Source organism: Piliocolobus tephrosceles, chromosome 15 (genome assembly GCF_002776525.5).
Source record: "Piliocolobus tephrosceles isolate RC106 chromosome 15, ASM277652v3, whole genome shotgun sequence".
NCBI lineage: Eukaryota > Metazoa > Chordata > Mammalia > Primates > Cercopithecidae > Piliocolobus > Piliocolobus tephrosceles.
The window spans coordinates 75,042,066-75,068,274 of record NC_045448.1 but is presented as its reverse complement, the minus strand read 5'-3'; the positions used below and the strand labels follow the sequence as shown (position 1 = coordinate 75,068,274).

The following is a 26,209-nucleotide window of genomic DNA, read 5'->3' as shown; positions in this document are numbered from 1 at the left end:
GTCTCTACTAAAAAGACAAAAAAATTAGCTGGGTGTGGTGGCGGGCACCTGTAATCCCACCTACTCAGGAGGCTGAGAGAGGAGAATTGCTTGAACCCAGGAGGTAGAGGCTGCGGTGAGCCAAGATCATGCCACTGCACTCCAGCTCAGGTGATGGAGTGAGACTCTGTCAAAAAAAAAAAAAAAAGAATAGAATAAAAATTTTCAGACTGAGGCTGAGTTCAGTGGCTCATGCCTGTAATCCCATCACTTTGAGAGGCCGAGGTGGGCAAAATCACCTGAGGTCAGGAGTTTGAGACCAGCCTGACCAACATGGTGAAACCCCATCTCTACTAAAAATACAAAAAATTAGCCAGGAGTGGTGGTTGGCACCTGTAATCCCAGCCACTTGGGAGGCTGAGGCAGGAGAATTGCTTGAACCCGGGAAGTGGAGGTTGCAGTGAGCCAATGGCACCACTGCACTCTAGCCTGGTTGACAAGAGCAAGGCTCCATCAAAAAAAAAAAAAAAAAAAAAAAATCAGACTGCATGGCACTTAGAATAGGAAGCTTAAATAGAGTAAGTCATGCTTTGTCACCCAGGCTGGAGTGCGGTGGCACAATCGTAGCTCACGGCAGCCTCCATCTCCTGGGCTGAAGCAGTTCTCCCACCTCAGCCTCCCAAGTAGCTGGGATTGTTCTCCCACCGCAGCCTCCCAAGTAGCTGGGATTACAGCATGAGCCACCATGCCTGGCTTAATTTTTTTTTTTTTTTTTGAGATGGAGTCTTGCTCTGTTGCCCAGGCTGGAGTGCACTGGAGCACAATCTTGGCTCACTGCAACCTCCATCTCCTGGGTTCAAGCGATTTCCAGCAAATTTTTGTATTTTCAGTAGAGACAGAGTTTCACCATGTTGGCCAGGCTGGTCAGGAACTCCTGATGTCAAGAAATCCACTGGTCTTGGTCTCCCAAAGTGCTAGGATTACAAGTGTGAGCCACCGTGCTGGGCCCTAATTTTTTTTTTTTTTTTTTTTTTTGAGACGGAGTTTTGCTCTGTCACCCCAGGCTGGAGTGCAATGGTGCCATCTCGGCTAACTGCAACCTCTGCCTCCCAGGTTCAAGCGATTATCCTGCCTCAGCCTCCCAAGTAGCTGGGATTACAGGTGTGCACCACCATGCCCGTCTATTTTTTGTATTTTTAGTAGAGGCAGGGTTTCACCATGTTTGCCAGTCTGGTCTCGAACTCCTGACCTCAGGTGATCCACCCGCCTCAGCCTTCCAAGGTGCTGGGATTACAGGCGTGAGCCACCACACCTGGCCAACTCTAATTTTTAATTTTTTTGTAGATCGGGGGGGGGGCTCTCCTCATCTTGTCCGGGCTGGTCTAGAACCCCTGAACTCAAGCGATTCTCCTGCCTTGGCATCCTAAAGTGCTGTGATTACAGACGTGAGCCACCACACGCAGTTGGAAGTATTCTTTTACGAAACTCGTTTTAAGTCTGTAATCCTGTATATAAGTTGTGTGTGCATGTGTATCTGCACATACTGGGTTGCACTATGGAATTATTTCTTATTGTGGGTTGTAGGAAAATGGTTGAAAGCCACTGCTTTAGACACCTTCACAATGCTCAGCTAGGTAACAAAAGATCTGTAGTCAGTGGCCTGCTGTGTACTTTGCCGGATACATTTCCTATGACCCTCCCACAGCAGCATTACTATACCTTTTCCCTGTCTAAAAGGGTGCTATCTTCGAAGGACTGTTTTTCCCCTCCCCCTTTAAAAAAGAAAGCTAGGAGGAGGCAGTATACTGTTGTAATGAGCCAGACTGCTTGGGGTTGAGATCCTAGCTTTGTTCTTAGATAGCTGTATGACTTTAGACAAATTATTTAATCTCTCAGTGCCAATTTCATTTGTAAAATGAAAATAATAGTACTTTCCTCATTGGACTGTTGAGGAGATTAAATGAATTAATATCTGTAAAGTGCCTAAAACATTGCTGGGAGCATAGTAACTGCTGTTATCTAAGAGGCCTTATTTATTCCTTTTTTATTTTTTTTTTGAGACAGAGTTTCGCTCTTGTCACCCAGGCTGGAGTGCAATGGCACGATCTCGGCTTACTGAAACCTCTGCCTCCTGGGTTCAAGTGATCCTCCTGCCTCAGCCTCACGAGTAGCTGGGATTACAGGCATGCACCACCATGCCCAGCTAATTCTGTATTTTTAGTAGAGACGGGGTTTCTCCATGTTGGTCAGGCTGGTCTCAAACTCTCGACCTCAGGTGATCTGCCCGCCTTGGCCTCCCAAAGTGCTGGGATTACAGGCATGAGCCACTGTGCCCGGCCTAAGAGGCCTTATTCTAAAGTCAAAAGAACAACCTGGATTTGAGTTCCCCAGCTCCAAAATTAACTGGCTGTTATTTTGGGTCAATCTTAACTACTCTTCTCATCTGTAAAAATCGGGGTGGTCTGGCCAGGTGTGTTGGCTCACACCTGTAATCCCAGCACTTTAGGAGGCTGAGGTGGTTGGATCACCTGAGGTCAGGAGTTCGAGACCAGCCTGGCAAACCTGGTGAAACTCCATCTCTACTAAAAAAACAAAAATTAGCTGGGCGTGGTGGTGGGTGCCTGTAATCCCAGCTACTCGGGAGGCTGAGGCAGGAGAATCACTTGAACCCTGGAGGCAGAGGTTGCAGTGAACCGAGATCACGCCATTGCACTCCAGCCTGGGTGACAGAGCAGGACTCCACCTCAAAAAAAAAAAAAAAAAATCAAATTAAAAAAAATGGGCATGGTTGAACATGCACTGAGTGCTGGCATTGTGCTTCTAGATTGTGAACTTGAGGTTGGGGCCATTTTCTCTGAGTCCCCAGCACCTTGCATAATGCAATATAGTGTATACAATAAACATTTGTTGAATTTATAAATATTTAGCATCTACCTTACGCCTATAATTGATTAGTACTGTGATACAAAGATGAATAATGAAACAGGTATGTAGTAAGTGCTACAATAAGGATGTGGACAAATGCAATGGTAGCAAGAAAGACAAAAACAGGACTGACCACTGGGTTTGGTCAGATGATTGTTTAATAAGCAAAAAGTCTACCACCAGTGGAGAGTGGGGCCAGAAGTCAGATTATAGTGAAATATAAGTGGTCGTGTCGCATAAAGCATCAGTATTTTCTTTCCTCCTTTCCTTCCTTATTTCTTTCTTTCCTTTCTTTTTTTGAGACAGAGTTTCACTCTTGTTGCCCAGGCTGGAGTGCAATGGCCGGATCTTGGCTCACTGCAACCTCCGCCTCCCGGATTCAAGCAATTCTCCTGCCTCAGCCTCCCGAGTAGCTGGGATTACAGGCACCCACCACCACACCCGGCTAATTTCTGTATTTTTAGTAGAGATGGGGTTTCACCAAGTGGACCAGGCTAGTGTGGAACTGATGTCAGGTGATCCACCTGCTTCGCCTCCCAAAGTGCTGGGATTGCAGATGTTAGCCTCCGAGCCTGGCCACATCAGTCCTTTTTTTTTTTTTCCGAGACGAAGTCTCGCTCTGTCGCCCAGGTTGGAGTGCAATGGCACAATCTCGGCTCACTGTAACCTCCGCCTTCCGGATTCAAACGATTCTCATGCCTCAGCCCAAGGCTAGATTGGTTTTTCCGAGCCTGTGAACTCCATGGAGTTGCCAGATAAGCGCAGTCCCGGTGGACCAACGCCCAGGACGGACGCTGTAAACTAACCCCAAGCCAAGCCGCAGGCAGTGGTTCCGGACTCGGGGACTTAACCTAACGTGGCGGGGCGGGACTTCCGGCGGGAGGCTGACGCGGAGGCGGAGGCGCAGGCGCGGGCTGGCAGGTGTCGCTGACCGGACGGTGGTCGCTGGGGCGAGCAGCTGGAGCCGGAGAGGCAAGGCAGGACCCCGGCTCCACTGCCGCCTCTCTGAGCTCTCGCGACGCGGACCTCAGTGCCAGGATGGCTCGGGGCGAGCGGCGGCGCCGCGCAGTGCCGGCAGAGGGAGTGCGGACAGTCGAGAGGGCGGCTCGGGGAGGCCCCGGGCGACGGGACGGCCGGGGCGGCGGGCCGCGTAGCACGGCTGGAGGAGTGGCTCTGGCCGTCGTGGTCCTGTCTTTGGCCCTGGGCATGTCGGGTCGCTGGGTGCTGGCGTGGCACCGTGCGCGGCGGGCGGTCACGCTGCACTCCGCGCCTCCTGTGTTGCCTGCCGACTCCTCCAGCCCCGCCGTGGCCCCGGACCTCTTCTGGGGAACCTACCGCCCTCACGTCTACTTCGGCATGAAGACCCGCAGCCCGAAGCCACTCCTCACCGGTAACCGGGCCCCAGGGCGGGCAGGCAGGCGGACTCCTAATCTGGGCGCCCCAGCTTGAAGCCAGATCAAGGGTGGGGAGGAATGGATCAGGAGAGTTATGAAGAGGGATGACCCAGAGACCCGGAGGGACAGGTCCCCTGCTCTTTGACTTACGTGGCCATTCTACCCCCAGGACTGATGTGGGCGCAGCAGGGCACCACCCCGGGGACTCCTAAGCTCAGGCACACGTGTGAGCAGGGGGACGGTGTGGGTCCCTATGGCTGGGAGTTCCACGACGGCCTCTCCTTCGGGCGGCAGCACATCCAGGATGGGGCCTTAAGGCTCACCACTGAGTTCGTCAAGAGGCCTGGGGGTCAGCACGGAGGGGACTGGAGCTGGAGAGTGACTGTAGAGCCTCAGGTCAGGGCCTCAGGACACCCTTTTCTCAGCCCAGACCCCCTCTATCCTTCCCTTGCTGCCAGCAAATGCAGCATGAAGTGGGCTCTGGCTGCCTGGCTTAAATCCTGCCTTAAACAACTGCCTCTATGAGCATCTCTAAGCCTTGATTTCCTTGCTTGTAAAATGTAAAATGTAGATAATAATAGCACCTAACTCACAGGACTGTAAGAATTAAATGAAAAAGAGGCTGGGCGCGGTGGCTCACGCCTGTAATCCCAGTACTCTGGGAGGCTGAGGCTGTCAGATCACCTGAGGTCGGGAGTTCCAGACCAGCCTGGCCAACATGGAGAAACCCCGTCTCTACTAAAAATACAAAATTAGCCGGGCATGGTGGCGCATGCCTGTAATCCAAGCTACTCGGGAGGCTGAGGCACGAGAATTGCTTGAACCCGGGAGGTGGAGGTTGCACTGAGCCAAGATCGTGCCATTTTACTCCAGCCTGGGCAACAAGAGCGAAACTGTGTCTCAAAAAAAAAAAAAAAAAAAAAAAAAGAAGAAGAATTAAATGAAATAAACTGTGTAGAGTTCTTAGTGTAGGACATAGTACAAAAGTATACTGTTATCTTCCAGGGCACCCAGTGCAAGGCTCTTTATCTCATCCCACTTGGGTGTACCTGGTTACCCTCAGTGACCCTCAGTACTGCCACATGTATGTTGTTTACATTACCCCTGCCTACTGTTCCTTTCCCTCACTAAGGCTGATTCTCAAGAGAGAATGCCAGTCTAACACTGTTCTTTTCTGTCCTCCTTGGTCACTTAGGCCTCAGGTACCTCTGCCATCCCTTTGGTCTCCCTGTTCTTCTATGTGGTGACAGATAGCAATGAAGTCCTAATACCAGAGGTTGGGTCCAAAGGGCAGTTGAAGTTCATCAGTGGGCACACCAGTGAACTTGGTGACTTCCGTTTTACACTTCTGCCACCAACTAGTCCAGGGGATACAGCCCCCAAGTATGGCAGGTAATTGGGGGAAGAGAATGTTCAGGGATGGAAGGGGTGGTTATTCCCATTTTCACTAGTCTCCATGTCCCCTGCCTGACACCTCCCAACCTGACTCCTGAACATTTCGTATTTCTCTTTATAGTGCCCACTGCCTTCTCTTGAATAATATTTCCTATTTATCTTCTCCCCTTCAAGCTACAATGTCTTCTGGACCTCCAACCCAGGACTGCCCCTGCTGACAGAGATGGTAAAGAGTCGCCTAAATAGCTGGTTTCAGCATCGGCCCCCAGGGGCCTCCCCTGAACGCTACCTCGGCTTGCCAGGATCTCTGAAGTGGGAGGACAGAGGCCCAAGTGGGCAAGGGCAGGGGCAGTTCTTGATACAGCAGGTGACCCTGAAAGTTCCCTTTTCCTTAGAGTTTGTGTTTGAATCGGGCAGTGCCCAGGCAGGAGGAAATCAAGTCCTACCAAGACTGGCAGGCAGTCTACTGACCCATGCCCTGGAGAGCCATGCTGAAGCCTTTAGAGAGCGCTTTGAGAAGACCTTCCAGCTGAAGGAGAAGGGCCTGAGCCCTGGCGAGCAGGCTTTGGGTCAGGCTGCCCTCAGCAGCCTCCTTGGTGGAATTGGCTACTTCTATGGACAAGGACTGGTATTGCCAGACATGGGGGTGGAAGGGTCTGAGCAGAAGGTGGACCCAGCCCTCTTTCCACCCCTACCTCTTTTTACAGCGGTGCCTTCCCGGTCATTCTTCCCACGAGGCTTCCTTTGGGATGAGGGCTTTCACCAGCTGGTGGTTCAGCGGTGGGATCCCTCCCTCACCCGGGAAGCCCTGGGCCACTGGCTGGGGCTGCTAAATGCTGATGGCTGGATTGGGAGGGAGCAGATACTGGGGGATGAGGCCCGAGCCCGGGTACCTCCAGAATTCCTAGTGCAACGAGCAGTCCATGCCAACCCCCCAACCCTACTTTTGCCTGTAGCCCATATGCTAGAGGTTGGTGACCCTGACGACTTGGCCTTCCTCCGAAAGGCCTTCCCCCGCCTGCATGCCTGGTTCTCCTGGCTTCATCAGAGCCAGGCAGGCCCAGTTCCACTATCTTACCGCTGGCGGGGACGGGACCCTGCCTTACCAACCTTACTGAACCCCAAGACCCTACCCTCTGGGCTGGATGACTACCCCCGGGCTTCACACCCTTCAGTCACCGAACGGCACCTGGACCTGCGATGTTGGGTGGCACTGGGTGCCCGTGTGCTGACGCGGCTGGCAGAGTATCTGGGCGAGGCTGAGGTGGCTGCTGAGCTGGGCCCACTGGCTGCCTCACTGGAGGCAGCAGAGAGCCTGGATGAGCTGCACTGGGCCCCAGAGCTAGGCGTCTTTGCAGACTTCGGGAACCACACAAAAGCAGTACAGCTGAAGCCCAGGCCCCCTCAGGGGCTGGTTCGGGTGGTGGGCCGGCCCCAACCTCGACTGCAGTATGTAGATGCCCTTGGCTATGTCAGTCTTTTTCCCTTGCTGCTGCGACTGCTGGACCCCAACTCATCCCGCCTTGGGCCCCTGCTGGACATTCTAGCTGACAGCCGCCATCTCTGGAGCCCCTTTGGTTTACGCTCCCTTGCAGCCTCCAGCTCCTTTTATGGCCAGCGCAATTCAGAGCATGATCCCCCCTACTGGCGGGGTGCTGTGTGGCTCAATGTCAACTACCTGGCTTTGGGAGCACTCCACCACTATGGGCATCTGGAGGGTCCTCACCAGGCTCGGGCTGCCAAACTCCACAGTGAGCTCCGTGCCAATGTGGTAGGCAATGTATGGCGCCAGTACCAGGCTACAGGCTTTCTCTGGGAGCAGTATAGTGACCGAGACGGGCGAGGCATGGGCTGCCGCCCTTTCCACGGCTGGACCAGCCTTGTCTTACTGGCCATGGCTGAAGACTACTGAAGGGAGGGAGAGGAGGGGAGCCAGGCCACTCATGCCACTCTGGCTCTAGAGGGACAAAGGCTTCTGGCTTCTGCCCCCAGTCCCTTGGATACCAGTAATTCAAACCTTCCTCATTTCATCTCAGGTGTCTCCTTACTGTCATCCCACATAGCCCTGGGGTGAATGTGAATTCAGAGCCTATTTTTCTAAATAAATTGGAAAAAACATTTTGAACTCTATTGCTTTTGCCAGATTTGCCTCACCAAGAGGCCTTAGGTCAGTCCAGGCCTCAGGATTGTCTGCTGTCCTCAGGGAAGGTGGGGTCAAGTGGCCATAACCTGTCCCCTTCAAACCCAGTCAGGTCAAGTGCAATGCAGTGAGTTGAGCTTTAGTCCACCCAAATCCACAAGTGGCTGGTTCAAATCTCTTTAATGAGATCAAAGGCTCCTGTGTATATGTCTTGATGTCTTGTGGGGGTAAAGCTAGCACAGTCCCCCAAATACTGCCCCTCTCCTCAGGGCTCCAGCCCTTTCAGGCAGATTCTAGGTAGGCAGGAAGGGGCCAAAGGGAATGCAAGGAGGTGGGACTAGGGCTGTTTCTGGTGGGCAAGTAACCCACCCACCCACCCTCTCAGAACTACTTATGGGATGTCCCCTTCACTGGAGGACAGCCCCATGGGAGAGACCTGCAGTACAGAATCTGGGGGCAGTGCACAAGGGGAATAGTCCTCCAGATCTGGCAGGGTGGCACTAGCCCTCACCTCCTTGACTGGCTCACCCTCACCGGAGGCAGGACAAGGGCAGAGCTCAATACCGGAGTCACCAGTTAAACGGCGATAGCGACAGGAGGGGGGTGTGGGGGCAGGGCTCACCCCTGCCCCAGGCTCACCCTCCTGATGAGGGGGGGCACTCTGGTGGGAGGAAACACCTTCCACATTTGTTCCTTCGAAGTGGGCAGGGCAGCTGGATGAGGAGGAACACCAGGTTTGTTCGCTGGAAGCAGTCAAGGGGAGGCCTGGGGCCACAGTATAAGCGGGGGGTGGTGTGCCTGGGCGGTGAACCACATCCTCGTAGGCTGGGGGCTTGAAGGTGCTGAGGAGGCCTGCAAGGGAGAAAATTGGCATAATTGGTTGAAGGCAACCAGGTATAGGGTGCTAGTTTTTATATTAGGGAAAAATACTTTGAAATGTGTAGAAAAGGGAATGTCAGATGATTTGGGGTCCTGGTTTGGGGAGGGCCACTGGTAGTTGACCCAGAGCATCAAGTCACTCACGAAGGTCAAGCAGTGAACCAGTAGGGAAAGGACCAGCCCCATGGCATGCCCCATGGTAGGCCAACAAGTTGATTTCACGCTGCCGCTGCTGTTGTTGCAGCCGGAGTTTAGCTCGTCGGTGGCGGAAGGCGCAACAGCAGCTAAAGAGGATGAGGACAGTCCAGAGCAGCCAGAACCCTGCAAGAGGCAAGGAGGGAGCAACTCAGGCATCTTTCATGCAGAGAAGGGCCCTGAAGGCCGAAATTCTGAGGTCCAAGGGAGGGTGGGCACAGGGACTTGGAAACAGCCTTCTTGGAGACTTACACCAGAGCTCATAGTAGTAGGTGCAGCAGCCAGTCTCCCCACAGCAGTGACCACTCTCACAGAGGTAGGGCTGGTTGTTCACTCCTGGGCACAGCTCTCGAAGCTGGGGGCAAGGAGGCACTTAGAACTAAGGGGGATTCCAGCGCAGGGCACTGTCCACCCCCACCTCTTGCATGCACATACACAATCCCACCCTGTGAACCAAGTTCAGCTTGGAGAGATGGGGGAAGTGGAGGATGCTGAGAGGAGTGTTGAAATATCTGAAGGGCTGTCAACGTGGAAGAGGATTTGGAATAGCAAGAATCAGTCTAGAGAACAAGACAAAAGTTTGGACATACAAAGAGGGAGATTTCAGGTCTGCATATATGAGACTTCCTTCACACTCAAGCCTCACCCTCCCCAACCCCCCTACCCCCATCCCCCCGGTGCTTTCTGTTAAGGGAGTGTTTTGGCAGAAGCCAGAAGACAGTCTGAGATAATCTTAGTCTCAGACAACGGGCAAGGGAAGGTCATTTCCAAAGCAAGTTGCTTTCATTATCCTGCGCGGTTCACTACCCCCACCCCCAACTGGATCTTTCCACCCCTGGGCCTCAGGCTCCCTAGGACAGAGGAGGGGCAGTGTGAGACCCAGAGCAGTGCTCCCAACCAGATGGGAAGCTGTGGATGATAAAGGATGGCATCCAGGGCGCAAGTCTGGGTTCCAGCTCTTCTCCAAATTGCTCCCTCAAGAGAAGACGCTGCCGGACTCTGTTGTGACAACAGGCACACAGAAAAAGATCACAAATAACTGTTGCAAGACAGAGGGAGCCTCCCTGGGGCCTGCCTCACTATGCCTCTGGTCACTGGAGAGCCACCGCAAGCTTCCACTGCAGCCATGGGATGGGGTCTATGAGGCTACAGGAAAAGTCTGCTGCATCTACGTTACAAAGTTTAGACAAAGAGTGGGACATATTTAGGAACTTCACAGTACCTTTGGCTCCGTGAGTTCCTCCCCCACCCCCAAAAGGAAGGGACAAGGAAAGGGGAAAGACAAATGGCTGTCGTGACAGGCTTTGGAGCTGTTGGGATACCTGCTGCTGCGATGCCCGAAGTGCCCCCCAGGCCTCCTCGCTGCCGTTCCCGCTGCTGGCCCGAGCCATGCCTCCACCTACAGCCCCCTGAGGACCACAGCCTCCTTTACCGCCAGCCGCCCCGCCCCTGCCACCTCTGCTGCCACCGCCATGGTCCCTGCCCGGCCCATCTTCGCTGCCGCCACCATCACTACGCGGCCTAAGCTTCCATCCGGGGAGAACTCCACCAACTAGGACTCAGATTGCTCTGCCCTACCAATCAGCATCGTCCCTTGACGGACAGGCCAATAGGAACAGATAAGAGGTTTCTCCCTGTGACCAATCCACAGCAGCGCCTTCACCGCTCTCCCAGACAACAAGAGCTTGTACAGACAAAGAGTAGGGGAAGGTTCGACCCACGGCCCTGACTGACAGCGGCAATAGCCAATACAGACAGCAGAACAGGCTCTGGCATATCAACCAACGAACAGCCGCCCCGAAGACCAAGGTTACCGCTGATTGGCTTGCGCCATGTCTTCAGAATGACGCCAAATGCCGGAGACCGCCAGGTAATCCCGCCTGTAAGAGGTGGGGTCCCAAAAGTCGGTCCGACTCTGGGCGCAAACCAGCCCGGTTTCTTGCGGTGCTTTCCAAGCCCCAGGCATCGACGCAAGCTCCGACAGGGGCAAAATATGTGTATACCGGAGACTGGTCTGCCCACAACATCCCACTCCCCCAGTTCTGTACAAGCCAAAGCACCGGATGAAATTTAATAGGGTGGGGAAGACACTCAAGAGCGGGCATTGGACAGGGCGCAGAGTCCAGGTTAGGTAAGGGCCTTACGTAGCCAAAAGGGGGGATCCAGGGCCCTCGGGCCCCCCCAGCCGCATCTGCAGGTTGATGCGGTAGCACTGAAGACTGCAGAGTGCCTGGCCGGTGCGAGAGCAAGCGTAGCGGCGCGGATGGGGACAGCCGGGGACAGAGCAGCGCGGAGGCGGGCCTGAGGGAGATGGCCGCTGAGACACCGCCGTGGGGGCGGGCACGCCAGGTGGGAAGGAAAGGGTGGAACCCTGTGCTCCGCTGCAGTAGCGCACCATGGGAGCCGGAGCCGCAGCCCGCCCTCCCCGCCGCTCGCCCCGTGCGGCTCCCCGGCCTCCCCGCCCGCTGGTCGCCGCAGTCTTGGTGAGGCGCTCGATAGTCTGGTTCTTGTGCTCTTCTGCCCGCCGCGCCGCCTGGAGCCGCCGCTTACGCGCCCGCTCCTCGCGCTTCAGCAGCATCTCCTCTGTGAGGGCAGGAGCTGGACAGCCCTCAGCCACAGGCAGCGGCAGCATCGGGGAAGGCTGACTCCGCGCCTTCTGGAGCAGAGCTCGCTAGGGAGAGACAGAGACGGGGTGCTGTCTGAAAATGGAGGAGGATGGAGAGGCGAGGTCGGCCAGATCGGGGGAGGGGAAAGAAGGGACATGGAAGGCAGGGTCCTGAGCAGCGCAGGCCTTGGGAGAAGGGATATTAATTAATAAGCACCCTCTCCAGGACACCTTCCATAGGTTCCTCTTCATAAATACTGCCTCATCCCAGATCTCCTGACATTCAGCTTTAGGTCCTTAACTCTCAAGGGGAGAAGCATCAATAATGTTGCCTGCCTGACCTGTGCACCAAAACTGTACCAGCTTTCCCAGAGATCCGTTGTTTCTAATCTTATCTCAGTAGAGAGTATCAGTTGGATAACTGCTGAAGCCAAAATCCCAGGCTTAGCCTTGATATATTTTCTCTCCATTCCCCTCCCCAAAAGTATCTACTTCCAAACTATAGCCATATTTCATATGATTTTCTCCATCTCCACCACTTTGGTCTTGGTTAAAGCAACCACTGCCTCTCGGCTGATTACTTCAACAGCTTCCTAGTTGGTCTCCATACTTCTATCTCTTGTCTCCACGGAGATTCATTCTCCACAAGGATGCCAGAGTAATCTATTGAAATGTAAACCAAGTATGTCACTTCTCTGCGTACAGCCCTTCAGTGGCTTGTCCAGTTTTTCTTCTCCTTTACTCTGCTAGACGTGTTCCAGTCTCAAGGTCTATGCGCCTGCTGGTCTCTGCTGGAAAAGCTCCTCTGGTATTGCAAATGTTATCTCTTCAGAGAAGCCTTCTCTAACTACCCTAATGTCTCTCTTCTGTCATTTTCTGTTTGTTTGTTTACGCCATTTCTATTTCATCACCCTATTCTGTCATAAACCATATAGCTTTTTGAAATTATTTATTGACTTATTTACTTCCCAGCCCCTCAACACACACACTAGAATACTAGCTCCAGGAGAACAGAAACTTTGTCTGTCTTTTCTCCACTATCAATATCCCCACTGCCACGCAAAGTGCTTGGGTCGTGGAGAGTTCTCAATACTGTATACTTTGGTGAGTGAATAAACAATGAGCCAACATACCTGTCGAGCAGTAAGCAGCCTCTCATTGATCTCCTTCTTCAGGTCTCCATTATCATCCAGCTCCCCCTTCTCCAGGGCATCCAGCCACCTCTGTTCCTCCTCTTCCTCTTGACCCCCTAACCCTCCTGATAGGTCCCGAAGTGGAGAGGGAGAGAGATTACTGTCTTCATCTGGGAAGGAAGTTGGGGAAAGAAAAATAGAATTGTTCAGATGGTGCACTCCAATTTGGCTGAGTTAATACTGGGATATGGAAAATCCTAACCCATTTCAGAACCAACCTTCTTTCCTTAGGCGGGTATAGTAAGAAACCCAGTTTCCCCACCTCCAGATCCTTCTCACCCAGCCAGGCACGGTACTGCTCAAGGGGGACTCCTTCCATAGGTTCCTCTTCATTATCCACAACCATAAGGGGAGAGGGTGAGCGAGGCCCCTCTGGGATCACAGTGAAGGTAGGAACACTGCAGAGAAGCAACACTACTCTTTAAAATGAGCAAGCGTCTCCTCCTCCTACGCAGTAGCTCCACCCAACTTTCCCCACCCTCTTAGACTCTTGCTGCCTAAACCTGGACCCTGAAGTCACAGTGTCCATTCGGTCTTCTAGAAAGCCCAGTCGGCTTCTAACTACTTTCTCTGATCCTAAAGTTCCCCTTATAAAACTTTGACCCTCTTGGCCTCACCTCTTGGTCCCCAGGACTTGTCCCCCAAGCTTGATTTTGAGTTTGAGCTGGGGCTTGGCAGGGGACGGCTGCGTGGGCCCGGCGTCTTCTTCCTGATGGTGTTTCTTCTTGTGTTTCTTCTTGTGCTTCTTGTGTTTTTTCTTGTGCACTCCATGGCCATGGGCACCCGCCAGGCTCAACTCCAGGGCTTCTCCTGCGGAAAGAACGCCTGTCGACAGTGTTCGGCCGGAGGGTGGCAGGGGAAGCCCTGAATAACCTAAGCCCCTACCGATCCCACCCTTTCCGCAGTACGCTCTGTTACCATAACAACAGCACCGCCTTTCTCCTTCCCACCTGTGGCCGAAGTACCCTGGACTCTCCGAGGAGAAAGAACGGGAATTCTTTTCCTACACGTCCTAAATTGCTTGATCTATTCGCGCTTACCCGGCTCAGGGGCCTCCATAGCCCCAGAGGTGCTCCCACGCCGCCACAGCTTACTCATGAGGTCCTGCAAGGAAAGGGGACTAGAAATGGTTGGGACACACGCAGACATACCTTTTCCGCCCCGCGGAAAAACTGGAGCCAGCAAAATAACCAGTTACTTCCCGTTCGTAGCAACCATCCTTGTGCGGGGCACGCTTCGCGTCCAAAATCGTCCCTGAGAAACAAGAATCCTTCCAACTAACGTTCCGGTCCCTCTGAGGTCGGGACCGCCCAGATGGGCAGGGCTTTCCCCTGGCTCCGCCTCCCCACACTAGATTTCAGAGCTCAACGCGGGTGAGTCAATTATTGAACTCGAGTTTGGTGAATGTATACGCCAGACCAAGTGCGGGAAGCTAGTCTAAGTGGATGCAAAGATGAATATGAACACCGCCCCTGTCCTTGAGGAACTCACAGTTGGGTGGAGGAATACATAAACTATACTGATGACAAAATGGCCGAAATGCTTAAACAGCACGAGTGCCCTAAGACCAGAGCAAAGCAAATGCTCTTAGGTATTTCAATTTTCTTTTTTTTTTTTTTTTTTTTTTTTGAGACGGAGTCTCGCTCTGTCGCCCAGGCTGGAGTGCAGTGGCCGGATCTCAGCTCACTGCAAGTTCCGCCTCCCGGGTTTAAGCCATTCTCCTGCCTCAGCCTCCCAAGTAGCTGGGACTACAGGCGCCCGCCACCTCGCCCGGCTAGTTTTTTGTATTTTTTAGTAGAGACAGGGTTTCACCATGTTAGCCAGGATGGTCTCGATCTCCTGACCTCGTGATCCGCCCGTCTCGGCCTCCCAAAGTGCTGGGATTACAGGCTTGAGCCACCGCGCCCGGCCTCAATTTTCATAAGTAGAGGAATAAATAAATGAATTACGGTGCAGCTGTACAATGTGGAACACCATATTGCTAAGAAAAGTTGAGTGATAAGTAATTAATGAGATTGACACAGAATTTTAGCAATCTGAGTGTCCTAATGAACTTGGTATATCCATACAGTGGGATGTGAAGTAGCTTGGAAAAGAAATGAGGCGCTCCAGAAGGCTACCTAGGAAATTGGTAAGAGTCATTTGCTGATGAGCAGATGGAGAACAAGGGTGGATGGCTACCTATTTTTTATTATTATACCCTTTTGCGCCTTTTGAATTTTGTATAAAACGTGTATATTTTACCTCATTTTTAAAAAGATATAAAAGCAGGTAGGTTTGTATGTGTTGATACATGAAATAAGAAAAGTGAATTCCCCCATTCTGGCTAATATGGTGAAACCACGTCTCTACTAAAAACACACACAAAAAAAATTAGCTGGCTTGGTGGCATGCGCCTGTAGTCCCAGCTACTCTGGAGGCTGAGGCAGGACAATCGCTTGAACCCAGGAGGTGGAGGTTGCAGTGAGCCGATATCGTGCCACTGCACGCCAGCCTGGTGGACAAAGCGAGACTCTGTCTCAAAAAAAGAAGAAAAAAAAAAGAGAAGAGAAAAGAAAAGTAAATTTCAGGATTATGTGATCTGATTTTTAAAAGCATAATATACTAGCAAATACATAGAAAAAAATGAGGAATGTATACCTGTTAATATTGGTTAACTGTAGAAGTTGGGGTTGAGGAACTTTCACTATCTAGATCTGTAATGTATTTTCTTACAGCCAATATATATCACGTTTATAATTGGAAAAAAACACCTATATACATATATCTAAATATATATGAGTGTCTGAGCAAGGTAACAGCAGTGAAAAAAGAAAGAACTCATTCCTCTTGTCTCTTACATTTTAGTGATAACATTATCAAGAATCAATGAGCAATTATATTGGGGGAATCCAGGATGAAGTCATGTAGTATGTGATTATGAAAAGGGATTTTGGAGTCAGACAAGCCTATTATCAAATCCCAGTTTCACCATTTATTAGCTATGCAACCTTGAGCTTAAAATTATTTAAGCTCTCTGACCCTCAGAATCCAACTCTATAAGATGGAATACAGTAGGATCCACCCCATGAGGGCTCTTTCAAGGAATAGAGGAAATCAAGAACGCACGATACCTAGGGTGTCAGCAGGCACAGGCACATAGTAGATGCTTCAGTAAGCAAATAATAATAAGTGATTTATAGGTTTCTAGTCCAAGTATTTAGTGGGAAGATGGTATTTTCAGTAAGGAAGAGAACATAGGAAGAGAAGCAAGTTAAGAAGGGAATTATTTAGTTTTGCCCAAGGTGAATTTGAAGTGCCTGTGGGAATGCCTGGGTGGAGGTGGAATAGCTGAGAGAAGCCAAGGTTGAAAGTATGAGTGGGGATGTCATCAGCGTAATACTGGAGGTCCCCAAGTGATGGAAGCATATGAGACACCCAGAAAGAGGAAGCAGATAAGAGGAAAAGAACTAGGAACAGAAACAAGTGAGCACCTGTCCTGCACAGCCGAGCAGAGGGGCCAGACAGGGTTGAGAAGGTCAGGAGAGGCAGAAAGTATCAAGGGACTAAGGCTGTAGTTAGCTGGGTACAGTCCTTCAGAGGGCAGGCTGAGCTCCAAGAAGAGAATGGCTTTTATCATGGTGTGAAGGCAATACTCTTATCACCAGGAGTTACAGTGAGGGATCACTTGCAATTCGTATTTGTAGAATACATTCGAGTTTATAACCTGCCTTTATATTCCTTCTCTCCCTTGGCCCCCACAGCATCTCCATAAGGAAGATACCATTGTTTTCATCTTATAAATGAGGAAACTGAGGCTTAGAAAAAGAAATGTTTTTGCCAAAGTCACAAAGTTAGGGAGTGGCAGAGCCAGACTCAAACAGAGGCTTCCTGACACCTGGCCCAGTGGTGTTTCCTGTGCATCATGATGCCCAGTAGGGAGGAAGTGGCAACAGTAAGTGACAACTGGCTTCATTATTTTGTTTGTTTTTAGTTTTGCTTTGTTTAGAGTGAGAGAGATTTGAGCATGTTTATAGGCTGAGAGGCACTCTTCTTCTGAAAGACTTCTTAGTCTTATTTTAAACAATTATTTTGAAATAACTTCAAACAGAAAAATTGCAAGATGAATACAAATAACTTTCTCTAATAATGTTTTTGTTTTATTTTGTTTTGTTTTTGAGACAGGGTCTAGCTCTGTCTCCCAGGCTGGAATGCAGTGGTGCAAACATGGCTTACTGCAGCCTCAAACTCCCAGGCTTGAGTGATCTTCCCACCTCAGCCTCCCAAGTAGTTGGGACTACAGGTACACACCACCATGCTCAGCTAATTCTTCTTCTTCTTTTTTTTTTGTAGGGACAAGGTTTGGCCATATTGTCCAGGCTGGTCTCAGACTCCTGAGCTCAAGCGATCCTCCTGCCTCAGCCTCCCAAACTGCTGGGATTACAGGTGTGAGCCACAGTGCCTGGCCAAAACTTTCTTATCTCCTTAAACATTCCACGTGTTTCAGGTTAACATGGAATGCCCAACATGGTTGGGGGGTGGGGCACATTCTGAAATTGTTAACATTTATCTGTGTTTATGCCCATTATCATTGTAAATGAAAAGTCAAACTCTAAAATATTTGAAGAGATTTATTCAGAGCTAAATATGAGTGACCAATGGCCCTTGACACACCCCTCAAGAGATCCTGAGAACATGTGCCCAAAGTGATCTGACTACAACTTGATTTTATACATTTTAGGGAGACATAAGACATCAATCAATACATGTAAGATGTATGTTGGATTGGTCTGGAAAGGCAGGACAACTGGAAGGTGGGGGCTTTCAGGTATTGTGTAGATGCAGAAGTTTTCTGATTGGCAATTGGTTGAAAGAGTTAAATTATTGGCTGACAGCGGTGGCTCACACCTCTAATCCCAGCACTTTGGGAGGCCAAGATGGGTGGATCGCCTGAGGCCAGGAGTTTAAGACCAGCCTGGCCAATGTGGTGAAACCCCGTCTCTACTAAAAATACAAAAATTAACTGGACATGGTGGCACATGCCTGTAATCCCAGCTACTGGGGAGGCTGAGGCAAGAGAATCACTTGAACCCAGGAGGCAGAGGTTGCAGTGAGCTGACATCAAGCCATTGGACTCCAGCCTGGGCAGCAAGAGCAAAACTCCATCTCAAAAGAAAAAAAAGAGTTAAATTATTGTCTAGAGACTTGGGATCAATAGAAAGGAATGTCTGGGTTGACATAAGGGGTTGTGGAGACCAAGATTTTATCATGCAAGTGAAGCATCCAGGTAGCCGACTTCAGAGAGAATACATTGTAAATGTTTCTTATCAGACTTGAAGAGTCTGTTATAACAGTATTTCCAAAAGGGAGGAGGGTATAACAAGGCATGTCCAGCCCCCCCTTTCCCATCATGGCCTATACTAGTTTTTCAGGTTAACATGGAATGGCCCAACATGGTTGGGGGACTCAGAATTTTATTTTTAGTTTACGTCATTATTCTTTTTCTGATCGATATGAGAGCAAGTCGCAGATGTGATGTCATTTCACTCCTAAATCATTCAGTGTGTATTTCCCTCAAACAAGTACAGTTTTCTGTAAGCTTTGTGCAACTGTCCCAATCAGGAAATTAACTTAATACAACATTAATCCAGACACCATTCAAATTTCAGCAACTGTAAAACTGTGAAATACCTCCCCCTTTTTTTTTTTTTTTTTTTTTTGAGACGGAGTCTCACTCTGTCGCCCAGGCTGGAGTGCAGTGGCACAGTCTCGGCTCACTGCAACCTCCACCTCCTGGGTTCAAGCAGTTCTCTGTCTTGGCCTCCTAAGTAACTGGAATTACAGGCCCTGCTACCATCCCTAGCTAATTTTTGTATTTTTAGTAGAGATGGAATTTCACCGTGTTGGCTAGGCTGATCTTGAACTCCTCACCTCGTGATCCACCAGCTTCAGCCTCCCAAAGTGCTGAGATTACAGGGATGAGCCACCACACCTGGCCTCTTTTTTTTTTTTTTTTTTTTTTTTTTTGAGATGGAGTTTCGCTCCTGTTGCCCAGGCTGGAGTGAAATGGTGCAATCTCGGCTCACTGCAACCTCTGCCTCGCGAGTCAAGTGATCCTCCTGCCTCAGCCTCCTGAGTAGCTGGGATTACAGGCATATGCTAATTTTGTATTTTTAATAGAGCTAGGGTTTCTCCCTGTTGGTCAGGTTGGTCTCAAACTCCCAACCTCAGGTGATCTACCCGCCTCAGCCTCCCAAAGTGCTGGGATTATAGGTATGAGCCACTGTGCCTGGTCCTGCTTTTTCTTTTTATCCAGGATCCAAATTTAGGATCATGTATTACATTTTTAAATTAAGTCCCTTTAATCTGTTTTAATCTGGAACATTTCCTCACTCTTATCCTGTCTTTCATGACCTTGACAAATTTAAAGGGTAGAAGTCTTTAATTGTATAGGATGGCCATCAACTTGGGTCTGTCTGGTGTTTCCTCAGGTCTAGATTTATACATTGATTGGTTGATTGAGACAGAGTCTTGCTCTGTCACCCAGGCTGGAGTGCAGTGGTATGATCTCGGCTCACTACAATCTCTGCTGCCTGGGTTCAAGCAATTCTCATGCCTCAGCCTCCTGAGTAGCTGGGACTACAGGTGTGCACCACCATGCCCAGCTAATTTTTGTATATTTTGGTAGAAATGGAGTTTTGCCATGTTGGTCAGGCTGGTCTTGAACTCTTGACTTCAAGTGATCTGCCCACTTTGGCCTCCCAAAGTGTTGGGATTACACTATGAGCCGCCATGGCTGGCCTAGACTTATAAATTCTTGGCAAGAACACCACACACACACACAATTGATTTCTTTTTTTTTTTTTTTTTTGAGACAGGGTCTCGCTGTGTTGCCCAGGCTGGTCTTGAACTTCTGGGCTCAAGCGATTCTCCTGCCTCAGCCTCCCAAAGTGTTGGGATTACAGGCGTGAACCACCGTGCCCGGCCCACAAAAACATTATACTGTGTTCTTCTCAGTGTGTCATATTGGGAGGCCCATGATGTCAGCCGTTCCCACCACTGATGATATTAACCTTGATCACCTGGTGGTCAAGATGCTGTCTGCCAATTTCCTCCACTGTAACATCACCATTTTTGCCTTTCCAACTAATAAGTATTTTCTGGGAAATACTCAGCAACTACCCTAATATCCCATTCCCCATCAAACCTCCACCCACCAGGCTTTGTATCCATTGATGTCTACTGTATGAATCAACTCTACTATAATAATTGCCAAATGGTGATCTATTTCCATTATTGCAGTTACATGTATTAGTTAGCATTCTACTATAAGAGCTTTCTCTTATATTTATTTACATACATATTTATTTGTTTCAGTATGGGTTCCAATTTTAAGCAGTGAGTTGTAATCCATTGCTGTCATTACTTATTATGATGCTCAATTTTTAGAGGCGGATAGAGTCTAGCTCTATTGTAGTGGCCAAATCATAGCTCCCTGCCACCTCGAATTGCTGGCCTCAACTGATCCTCCCACCTCAGCCTCCTGAGTAGCTGGGATTACAGGGATGTGCCACCCTGCCCAACTAATTTTTTAAATTTTTTGTAGGGTTCAGGTTATGTTGCCCAGGCTATTCTCTAACTCCTAGGCAAAAGCAGTCCTCCTGCCTTGGCCTCCATACGCGCTGGGATTACAGGCAGGAGCCTCCATGCCTGGCTCGATGCTCAAATTTCTCACAGGTTTGGCCAGTGAGTATTCCTTTAAGCTGGTTTCTTATCATTTTGACATGTCTCCAACATTCTTTGAGCTTTTTTTTTTTTTTCTTTTTTGAGACAGAGTCTCGTTCTGTCACCCAGGTTGGAGTGCAGTGGCCAGATCTCAGCTCACTGCAAGCTCCGCCTCCCAGGTTCACGCCATTCTCCTGCCTCAGCCTCCCGGGTAGCTGGGACTACAGGTGCCCGCCACCTCGCCCAGCTAGTTTTTTGTATTTTTTAGTAGAGACGGGGTTTCACCGTGCTAGCCAGGATGGTCTCGATCTCCTGACCTCGTGATCCGCCCGTCTCGGCCTCCCAAAGTGCTGGGATTACAGGCTTGAGCCACCGCACCCGGCCTTTTTATTTCTTTTTTAAGGAAAGGTCTTGCTCTGTCATCCAGGCTGGAGTGCAGTAGCACAATCATGGCTTATTGGCTTATTGCAGCCTCAATCTCCCAAGCTCAAGTGATCCTCCTTTGTCAGCCTCCCAAGTAGCTGGGATGACTGGCTAGTGCCATCATGTCTGGCTACTTTTTTATTTGTAGTTTTTTGTCGTCGTTGTTTTGTTTTGTTGTTTTAATTTAATTTTTTTTTTTTTTTTTTAGACGGAGTCTCGCTCTGTCACCAGACTGGAGTGCAGTGGCGCGATCTCAGTTCACTGCAACCTGTGCCTCCCGGGTTCAAGCGATTGTCCTGCATCAGCCTCCCGAGTAGCTGGGACTATAGGTGTGCACCACCACGCCCAGCTAATTGTCATATTTTTAGTAGAGATGGAGTTTCACCATGTTGGCCAGGTAATCTTGATCTCATGTTCTGCCCGCCTCGGCCTCTCAAAGTGCTGGGATTACAGGCATGAGTCCCACTCCCAGCCTTTTTTTCATTTTTTTTGAAACACGGTCTCATTCTGTCGCCCAGGCTGGAGTGTAATGGTGGGATCTCAGCTCACTGCAACCTCCGCCTCCTGGGTTCAAGCAATTCTCCTGCCTCAGCCTCCCAAGTAGCTGGGATTACAGGTGCCCACCACCACGCCTGGCTAATTGTTTTGTGTTGTTAGTAGGGATGGGGTTTCACCATGTTGGCCAGGCTGGTCTTGAACTCCTGGCCTCGAGTGATCCACCTGCCTCAGCCTCCCAAAGTGCTGGGATTACAGGCGTGAGCCACCGTGCCCAATCTTTTTTATTTTTTGTAGAGACAGGGTCTCACTATGTTGCCCAGGCTGGTCTCAAATTCCTGGGCTCAAGTGAGCCTCCTCCCTCAGCCTCCTAAAGTGCTGGGATTACAGGCATGAGCCACCATGCCAGGTGGCTAATCTCGTACTTTCCCTGGATAAGAAGTGAGACTCAAATTTGCCTGGATAAAATGTTTTTATTTCCCTGGATAAAATGTTTTGGGGCTCGTCTCGTACTTTCCCTGGTAAGAAGCAAGACTCAAAGGAGGCCAGGCAGCATGAACCTATGGCTAAGGTTATGCCAAGGCCACACTGAAGTCAGGCCACTTGAACTTGCTGTGAGAATCTTCTACTGGCACTGCTACGCCCTTCTCAGGTGCTGCAGGTGCACTGAGTGTATATCATGAACTCTGGCTAGGTCTTGTCTGCACTCCCTCAATATTCAAAGTCCAGTTGGAAACATTCCAGTTAGTTGGGTTAGGCCAAGTGCCTACCTTTAGGCTGTGAAAAAGTGGGAAGAAGAATAAATGTTCTCCAACTACCATAAAGGGGCTAGAGCTCATTCTGTCAATACTGTCCACAGTGGGGAATTGTGCAGAAATATAAGATGATTTGAACACTAGGTGACCCACAGCCCCTTTCCCACATATCTGTTTCGTAGCTGGGGAGATACAGATATAGACATAAACAAAAGGATAAAGTTGGAAAGACTGTGCACCAAACCAGTGGCATGTTGATAAATGTTTAACAAAAGCTCCCCAGGGGAAAACAAACAAACAAACAACAAGCTGGATTTGTTATGTTCACCTATTTCTGTTGTGTAAGTACTCCCACCATGGCCAATTTCAAATGAGACATCACTGAATACAGAGGTGGAAAGAGATGTGCATTGGCATATATAGCATTCCCTCCATACAGATACTACAGATGGGAACTACTCAAGACCTCATAGTGAAATGCAGTAAAATACTCAGGAAGTGATGAGTTTTGAATATTTATCACCTTTGCTTTAATAAAATTTATTTAGCTATATGTTTATGTAATTTAATTTATTTATTTATTTATTTTTTGAGATGGAGCCTTGCTCTGTTGCCCAGGCTGGAGTGCAGTGGCCCAATCTCGGCCTACTGCAACCTCCGCCTCCCAGGTACAAGCAATTCTCCTGCCTCAGCCTCCTAAGTAGTGCCCAGCTAATTTTTGTATTTTTAGTAGAGATGGAGTTTCACTATGTTGGTCAGGCTGGTGTCAAACTCCTGACTTTGTGATCTGCCTGCCTTGGCCTCCCAAAGTGCTGGGATTACAGGCGTGAACCACTGCGCCCAGCCGGTAACTTAATTTTTAATTAAGGCAATGTTTAGCAACTGGCATGCCCAATTCCAGAAAAGTCAGCAACATAAGCCGCTGGTGTGAGCTTCAGCACTTGAATGCACCAAACTGTCTCACTGTTTTCTTCTGGAAGTGAAATAATTGAGGATGGGGAAGGCATACTTTTATTCATTGTTTTCATCATTTACATTATTTAAAAAACAGTGGCATTTATAGTGTTTAAAAAACGTACATGTACTTTCAAATATTTTTCAAATGAAAATTTAACTTAAAAAATAAATCCGGCCGAGTGCGGTGGCTCAGGCCTGTAATCCTAGCACTTTGGGAGGCCGAGGTGGGCGGATTACAAGGTCAGGAGTTCAAGACCAGACTGACCAACATGGTGAAACCCCGTCTCTACTAAAAATAGAAAAATTAGCCGGGCGTGGTGGTATGTGCCTGTAATCCCAGCTACTCAAGAGGCTGAGGCAGGAGAATCGTGTGAACCTGGGAGGCAGAGGTTGCAGTGAGCCGAGATTGCGCCACTGCACTCTAACCTGGGCGACAGAACTAGACTCCATCTCAAAAATAAAAATAAAATCATACATACATACCTACATAAATACATAAATAAATAAATCCAGCCAGGCGCGGTGGCTCACGCCTGTAATCCCAGCACTTTGGGAGGCTGAGGCTGGCGGATCACGAGGTTAGGAGATCGAGACCATCCTGGCTAACACGGTGAAACCCCGTCTCTACTAAAAATACAAAAAATGAGCCAGGCGTGGTGGCGGGCACCTGTCTGTAGTCCCAGCTACTCGGGAGGCTGAGGCAGGAGAATGGCGTGAACCCAGGAGACGGAGCTTGCAGTGAGCCGAGATCGTGCCACTACACTCCACCCTGGGCGACAGAGCGAGACTCCATCTCAAAAAAAAAAAAAAAAATCATAGAAATTTTGACCCTTATCTCTCCTCCCTCAGTTGAGTGCAGTGTTAGTTGGCTTCCCTGACTCCAGTCACAACTCCTCCAACTGATTTATGGAAAAGGTTGCCAAATTACAATCTCTAAAGTTAATTCTGGACTGAGGAACAGTGGTCATGCCTGTAATCCCAGAATTTTGGGAGGCTGAGGCAGGAGAATCACTTGAGGCCAGGAGTTCAAGACTAGCCTGTACAACACTGTCTCTACAAAAAAATTTTAAAAATTAGCTTCGCATGGTGGTACATGCCTTTAGTTCTAGCTACTCAGGAGGCTGAGACAGGAGGATTGCTTGAGCCCAGGAGTTCGAGGCTGCAGTGCATTATCATGGCACCACGTTGCTCCAGCTAGGCAACAGAGTGAGATATATATATATATATACACACACACATATGTATATATAATATATATATATATATTATATAAGATAAACCTGATCATGTCCCTCCTTCCCCAAAATCTTCAGCCACATTGAGTACAAAGTCTCAGGCAGGATTTGAGCTCAACCTCCTTTTCGAAGATCCTCCATTCCTCTGCCTCCTTCCTGGGTCTCAGGCCAGGGGTTTTCTTTTTCTTTCTTTTTTCTTGAGAGGGAGTCTCACTCTGTCACCCAGGCTGGAATGCAGTGGCGCAATCTCGGCTCACTGCAAGCTCCGCCTCCCGGGTTCATGCCACTCTCCTGCCTGAGCCTCTTGAGTAGCTGGGACTACAGGTGCCCGCCACCACGCCCGGCTCATTTTTTGTATTTTTAGTAGACATGGGGTTTCACCGTGTTAGCCAGGATGGTCTCGATCTTCTGACCTTGCGATCCACCCGCCTCAGCCTCCCAAAGTGCTGGGATTACAGACATAAGCCACTGCACCCGGCCAGGCCAGAGGTTTTCAAACCTTTCCATATAGCTTGTGTTCACTGGGGGAGCAGGGAGTGGCTGAGCACCTGTGGGTAGGCAAGGCATGAGGCTCCAGCACCTATTCCCATCATAGCAGCTCTGATTTGATTTCACACATTTCAAGTAAGATTTCATTAAAAAAAAAAAAAAGGTTCTATTGCTTAAAAGCAAACATTTGAAATGAACTGTCTTAGTCCAACAGGATGGCACATCTCAGTCAAGGACTCTCAAATCTGCATGCTTCTCGTTTATTTACTTCAACTGATGTTTATTGATCACTTGCTATGTGCCAGGCACTGGGGACAAGACAGACTGCCCCTCCCTAGAAGGCTCACAGTTCAGATGAGTGATGATGAGAATTTGAAGAAATTAAGGAACACTATCTTTCCCTTTCTTTCCCCTCACACATCTTTTATGGTTAATCTCAGATGCCATGGACTTTATAAATCTTTTCATCTGCCTTTCCTACTGACCAGAAGAACTCTCTTCTCCATATAAAATTTTGTGTGTAGAGGATGTTGGTTGTTTTTCCTGTTCATTTTCCATTCTGTCACCTTCTGGTGGTAGTGGTTGGAACATTCTTTGGGAAACAACCCTACCCCACCTTCTCCCTCCCAGTTCACTGGGTTCTGGTTAGTCTCCAGGAATGGGCAAGTGACCCCAGGCCTGGCCAGCTAGCACCTAGAACCTCCTTAGCCACAGCAATTGGTTCATATCTGGCCACTCTCTGGCTCCAGTGATTGGTTTGGGATGGATGAATGATCCTAAATGTCTCAGTGAATCCCAGACATGTGTAGGAGCCTCAGGAAACAGATGCTCTTTTCAGATGAATTTAAGCCTGAAAAGATGTAGACCCAGAATTTTGGGCAGCAATTTCGTTACACTGTAGAGAGTGAAGCCAACATGGAGGAAAGTAGAGCCAAGTGTTGGGAAGAGACTGGATCTTCCTGACACTCAATGAGTGGGTCAAGCCACATCTAAAGCTTGACCCCTGGCTCATTTGTTTGTATTGGTTCAGTTCCAGGAGCCAATACATTTCCCCTTTTGCTTTAGTAATTTTCAGTCAGCTTTTCCAAAAGAATCTTGAATGATTTGCTGTAGCAGAAATTTCTAATCTAGACTCTCTAAGAGCTCAAGACTGGTATGTCTCTGGGTCCAGCCAGCCTGCTATGTAGGAGCCTCACCCTTTCTCAGGTTCTGTCTGTGTTCTGAAACCTTCAGGAGATCCCTTTATGTGTAGTCAGCAAGCTAATCCTTTACCATTTCCTTCTCTTCCACTGGGCTTTCCCCGGAGTGGGCAAGAAGGGAACCCTGTTTTTATGGAAGCAGGGAGTCATAAGTCCAGCTGGGTAAGTCCAGCCATCCAGCAAAGCAGCTGATATATCTGTATCTATATCTATATCTATATCTATATCTATATCTATATCTATATCT

At 49.3% G+C, this 26,209-nt stretch overlaps 3 protein-coding genes across 3 annotated transcripts; 1 reads left to right on the top strand and 2 right to left on the bottom strand.

Moving 5' to 3' along the window:
• Positions 1-3,593: 3,593 nt before the first annotated feature.
• MOGS (mannosyl-oligosaccharide glucosidase) lies at positions 3,594-7,823 on the top strand. Its single transcript, XM_023188000.3, has 4 exons — positions 3,594-4,294; positions 4,468-4,694; positions 5,494-5,690; positions 5,868-7,823. The coding sequence occupies exons 1-4, from the start codon at positions 3,943-3,945 to the stop codon at positions 7,603-7,605; spliced, it is 2,514 nt and encodes an 837-aa protein (XP_023043768.1). The 5' UTR covers positions 3,594-3,942; the 3' UTR covers positions 7,606-7,823.
• Positions 7,824-7,996: 173 nt separating this feature from the next.
• WBP1 (WW domain binding protein 1) lies at positions 7,997-10,457 on the bottom strand. Its single transcript, XM_023188002.3, has 4 exons — positions 10,230-10,457; positions 9,160-9,262; positions 8,857-9,033; positions 7,997-8,685 (listed from the first exon to the last, which is right to left on the bottom strand). Exons 1-4 carry the CDS (start codon positions 10,296-10,298, stop codon positions 8,225-8,227), a joined length of 810 nt encoding a protein of 269 aa, XP_023043770.2. The 5' UTR covers positions 10,299-10,457; the 3' UTR covers positions 7,997-8,224.
• INO80B (INO80 complex subunit B) lies at positions 7,997-13,891 on the bottom strand. Its single transcript, XM_023188001.3, has 7 exons — positions 13,746-13,891; positions 13,323-13,515; positions 12,985-13,103; positions 12,646-12,815; positions 9,160-11,578; positions 8,857-9,033; positions 7,997-8,685 (listed from the first exon to the last, which is right to left on the bottom strand). The coding sequence occupies exons 1-5, from the start codon at positions 13,852-13,854 to the stop codon at positions 11,048-11,050; spliced, it is 1,122 nt and encodes a 373-aa protein (XP_023043769.1). The 5' UTR covers positions 13,855-13,891; the 3' UTR covers positions 7,997-8,685; positions 8,857-9,033; positions 9,160-11,047.
• Between the last annotated feature and the right edge of the window lie 12,318 nt (positions 13,892-26,209).

Coding starts and splice junctions, on each gene's coding strand:
- INO80B (XM_023188001.3), bottom strand. CDS start 13,854: ATGTCTGCGTGTGTCCCAACCATTTCTAGTCCCCTTTCCTTGCAGGAC. Junction 13,516..13,745: donor TATGGAGGCCCCTGAGCCGG/GTAAGCGCGAAT, acceptor TTCTTTCCGCAG/GAGAAGCCCTGGAGTTGAGC. Junction 13,104..13,322: donor CAAGTCCTGGGGACCAAGAG/GTGAGGCCAAGA, acceptor GCTTCTCTGCAG/TGTTCCTACCTTCACTGTGA.
- MOGS (XM_023188000.3), top strand. CDS start 3,943: ATGGCTCGGGGCGAGCGGCGGCGCCGCGCAGTGCCGGCAGAGGGAGTG. Junction 4,695..5,493: donor GAGTGACTGTAGAGCCTCAG/GTCAGGGCCTCA, acceptor TTGGTCACTTAG/GCCTCAGGTACCTCTGCCAT. Junction 5,691..5,867: donor ACAGCCCCCAAGTATGGCAG/GTAATTGGGGGA, acceptor CTCCCCTTCAAG/CTACAATGTCTTCTGGACCT.
- WBP1 (XM_023188002.3), bottom strand. CDS start 10,298: ATGGCTCGGGCCAGCAGCGGGAACGGCAGCGAGGAGGCCTGGGGGGCA. Junction 9,263..10,229: donor TTCGGGCATCGCAGCAGCAG/GTATCCCAACAG, acceptor CCTTGCCCCCAG/CTTCGAGAGCTGTGCCCAGG. Junction 9,034..9,159: donor CTACTACTATGAGCTCTGGT/GTAAGTCTCCAA, acceptor TGCCTCTTGCAG/GGTTCTGGCTGCTCTGGACT.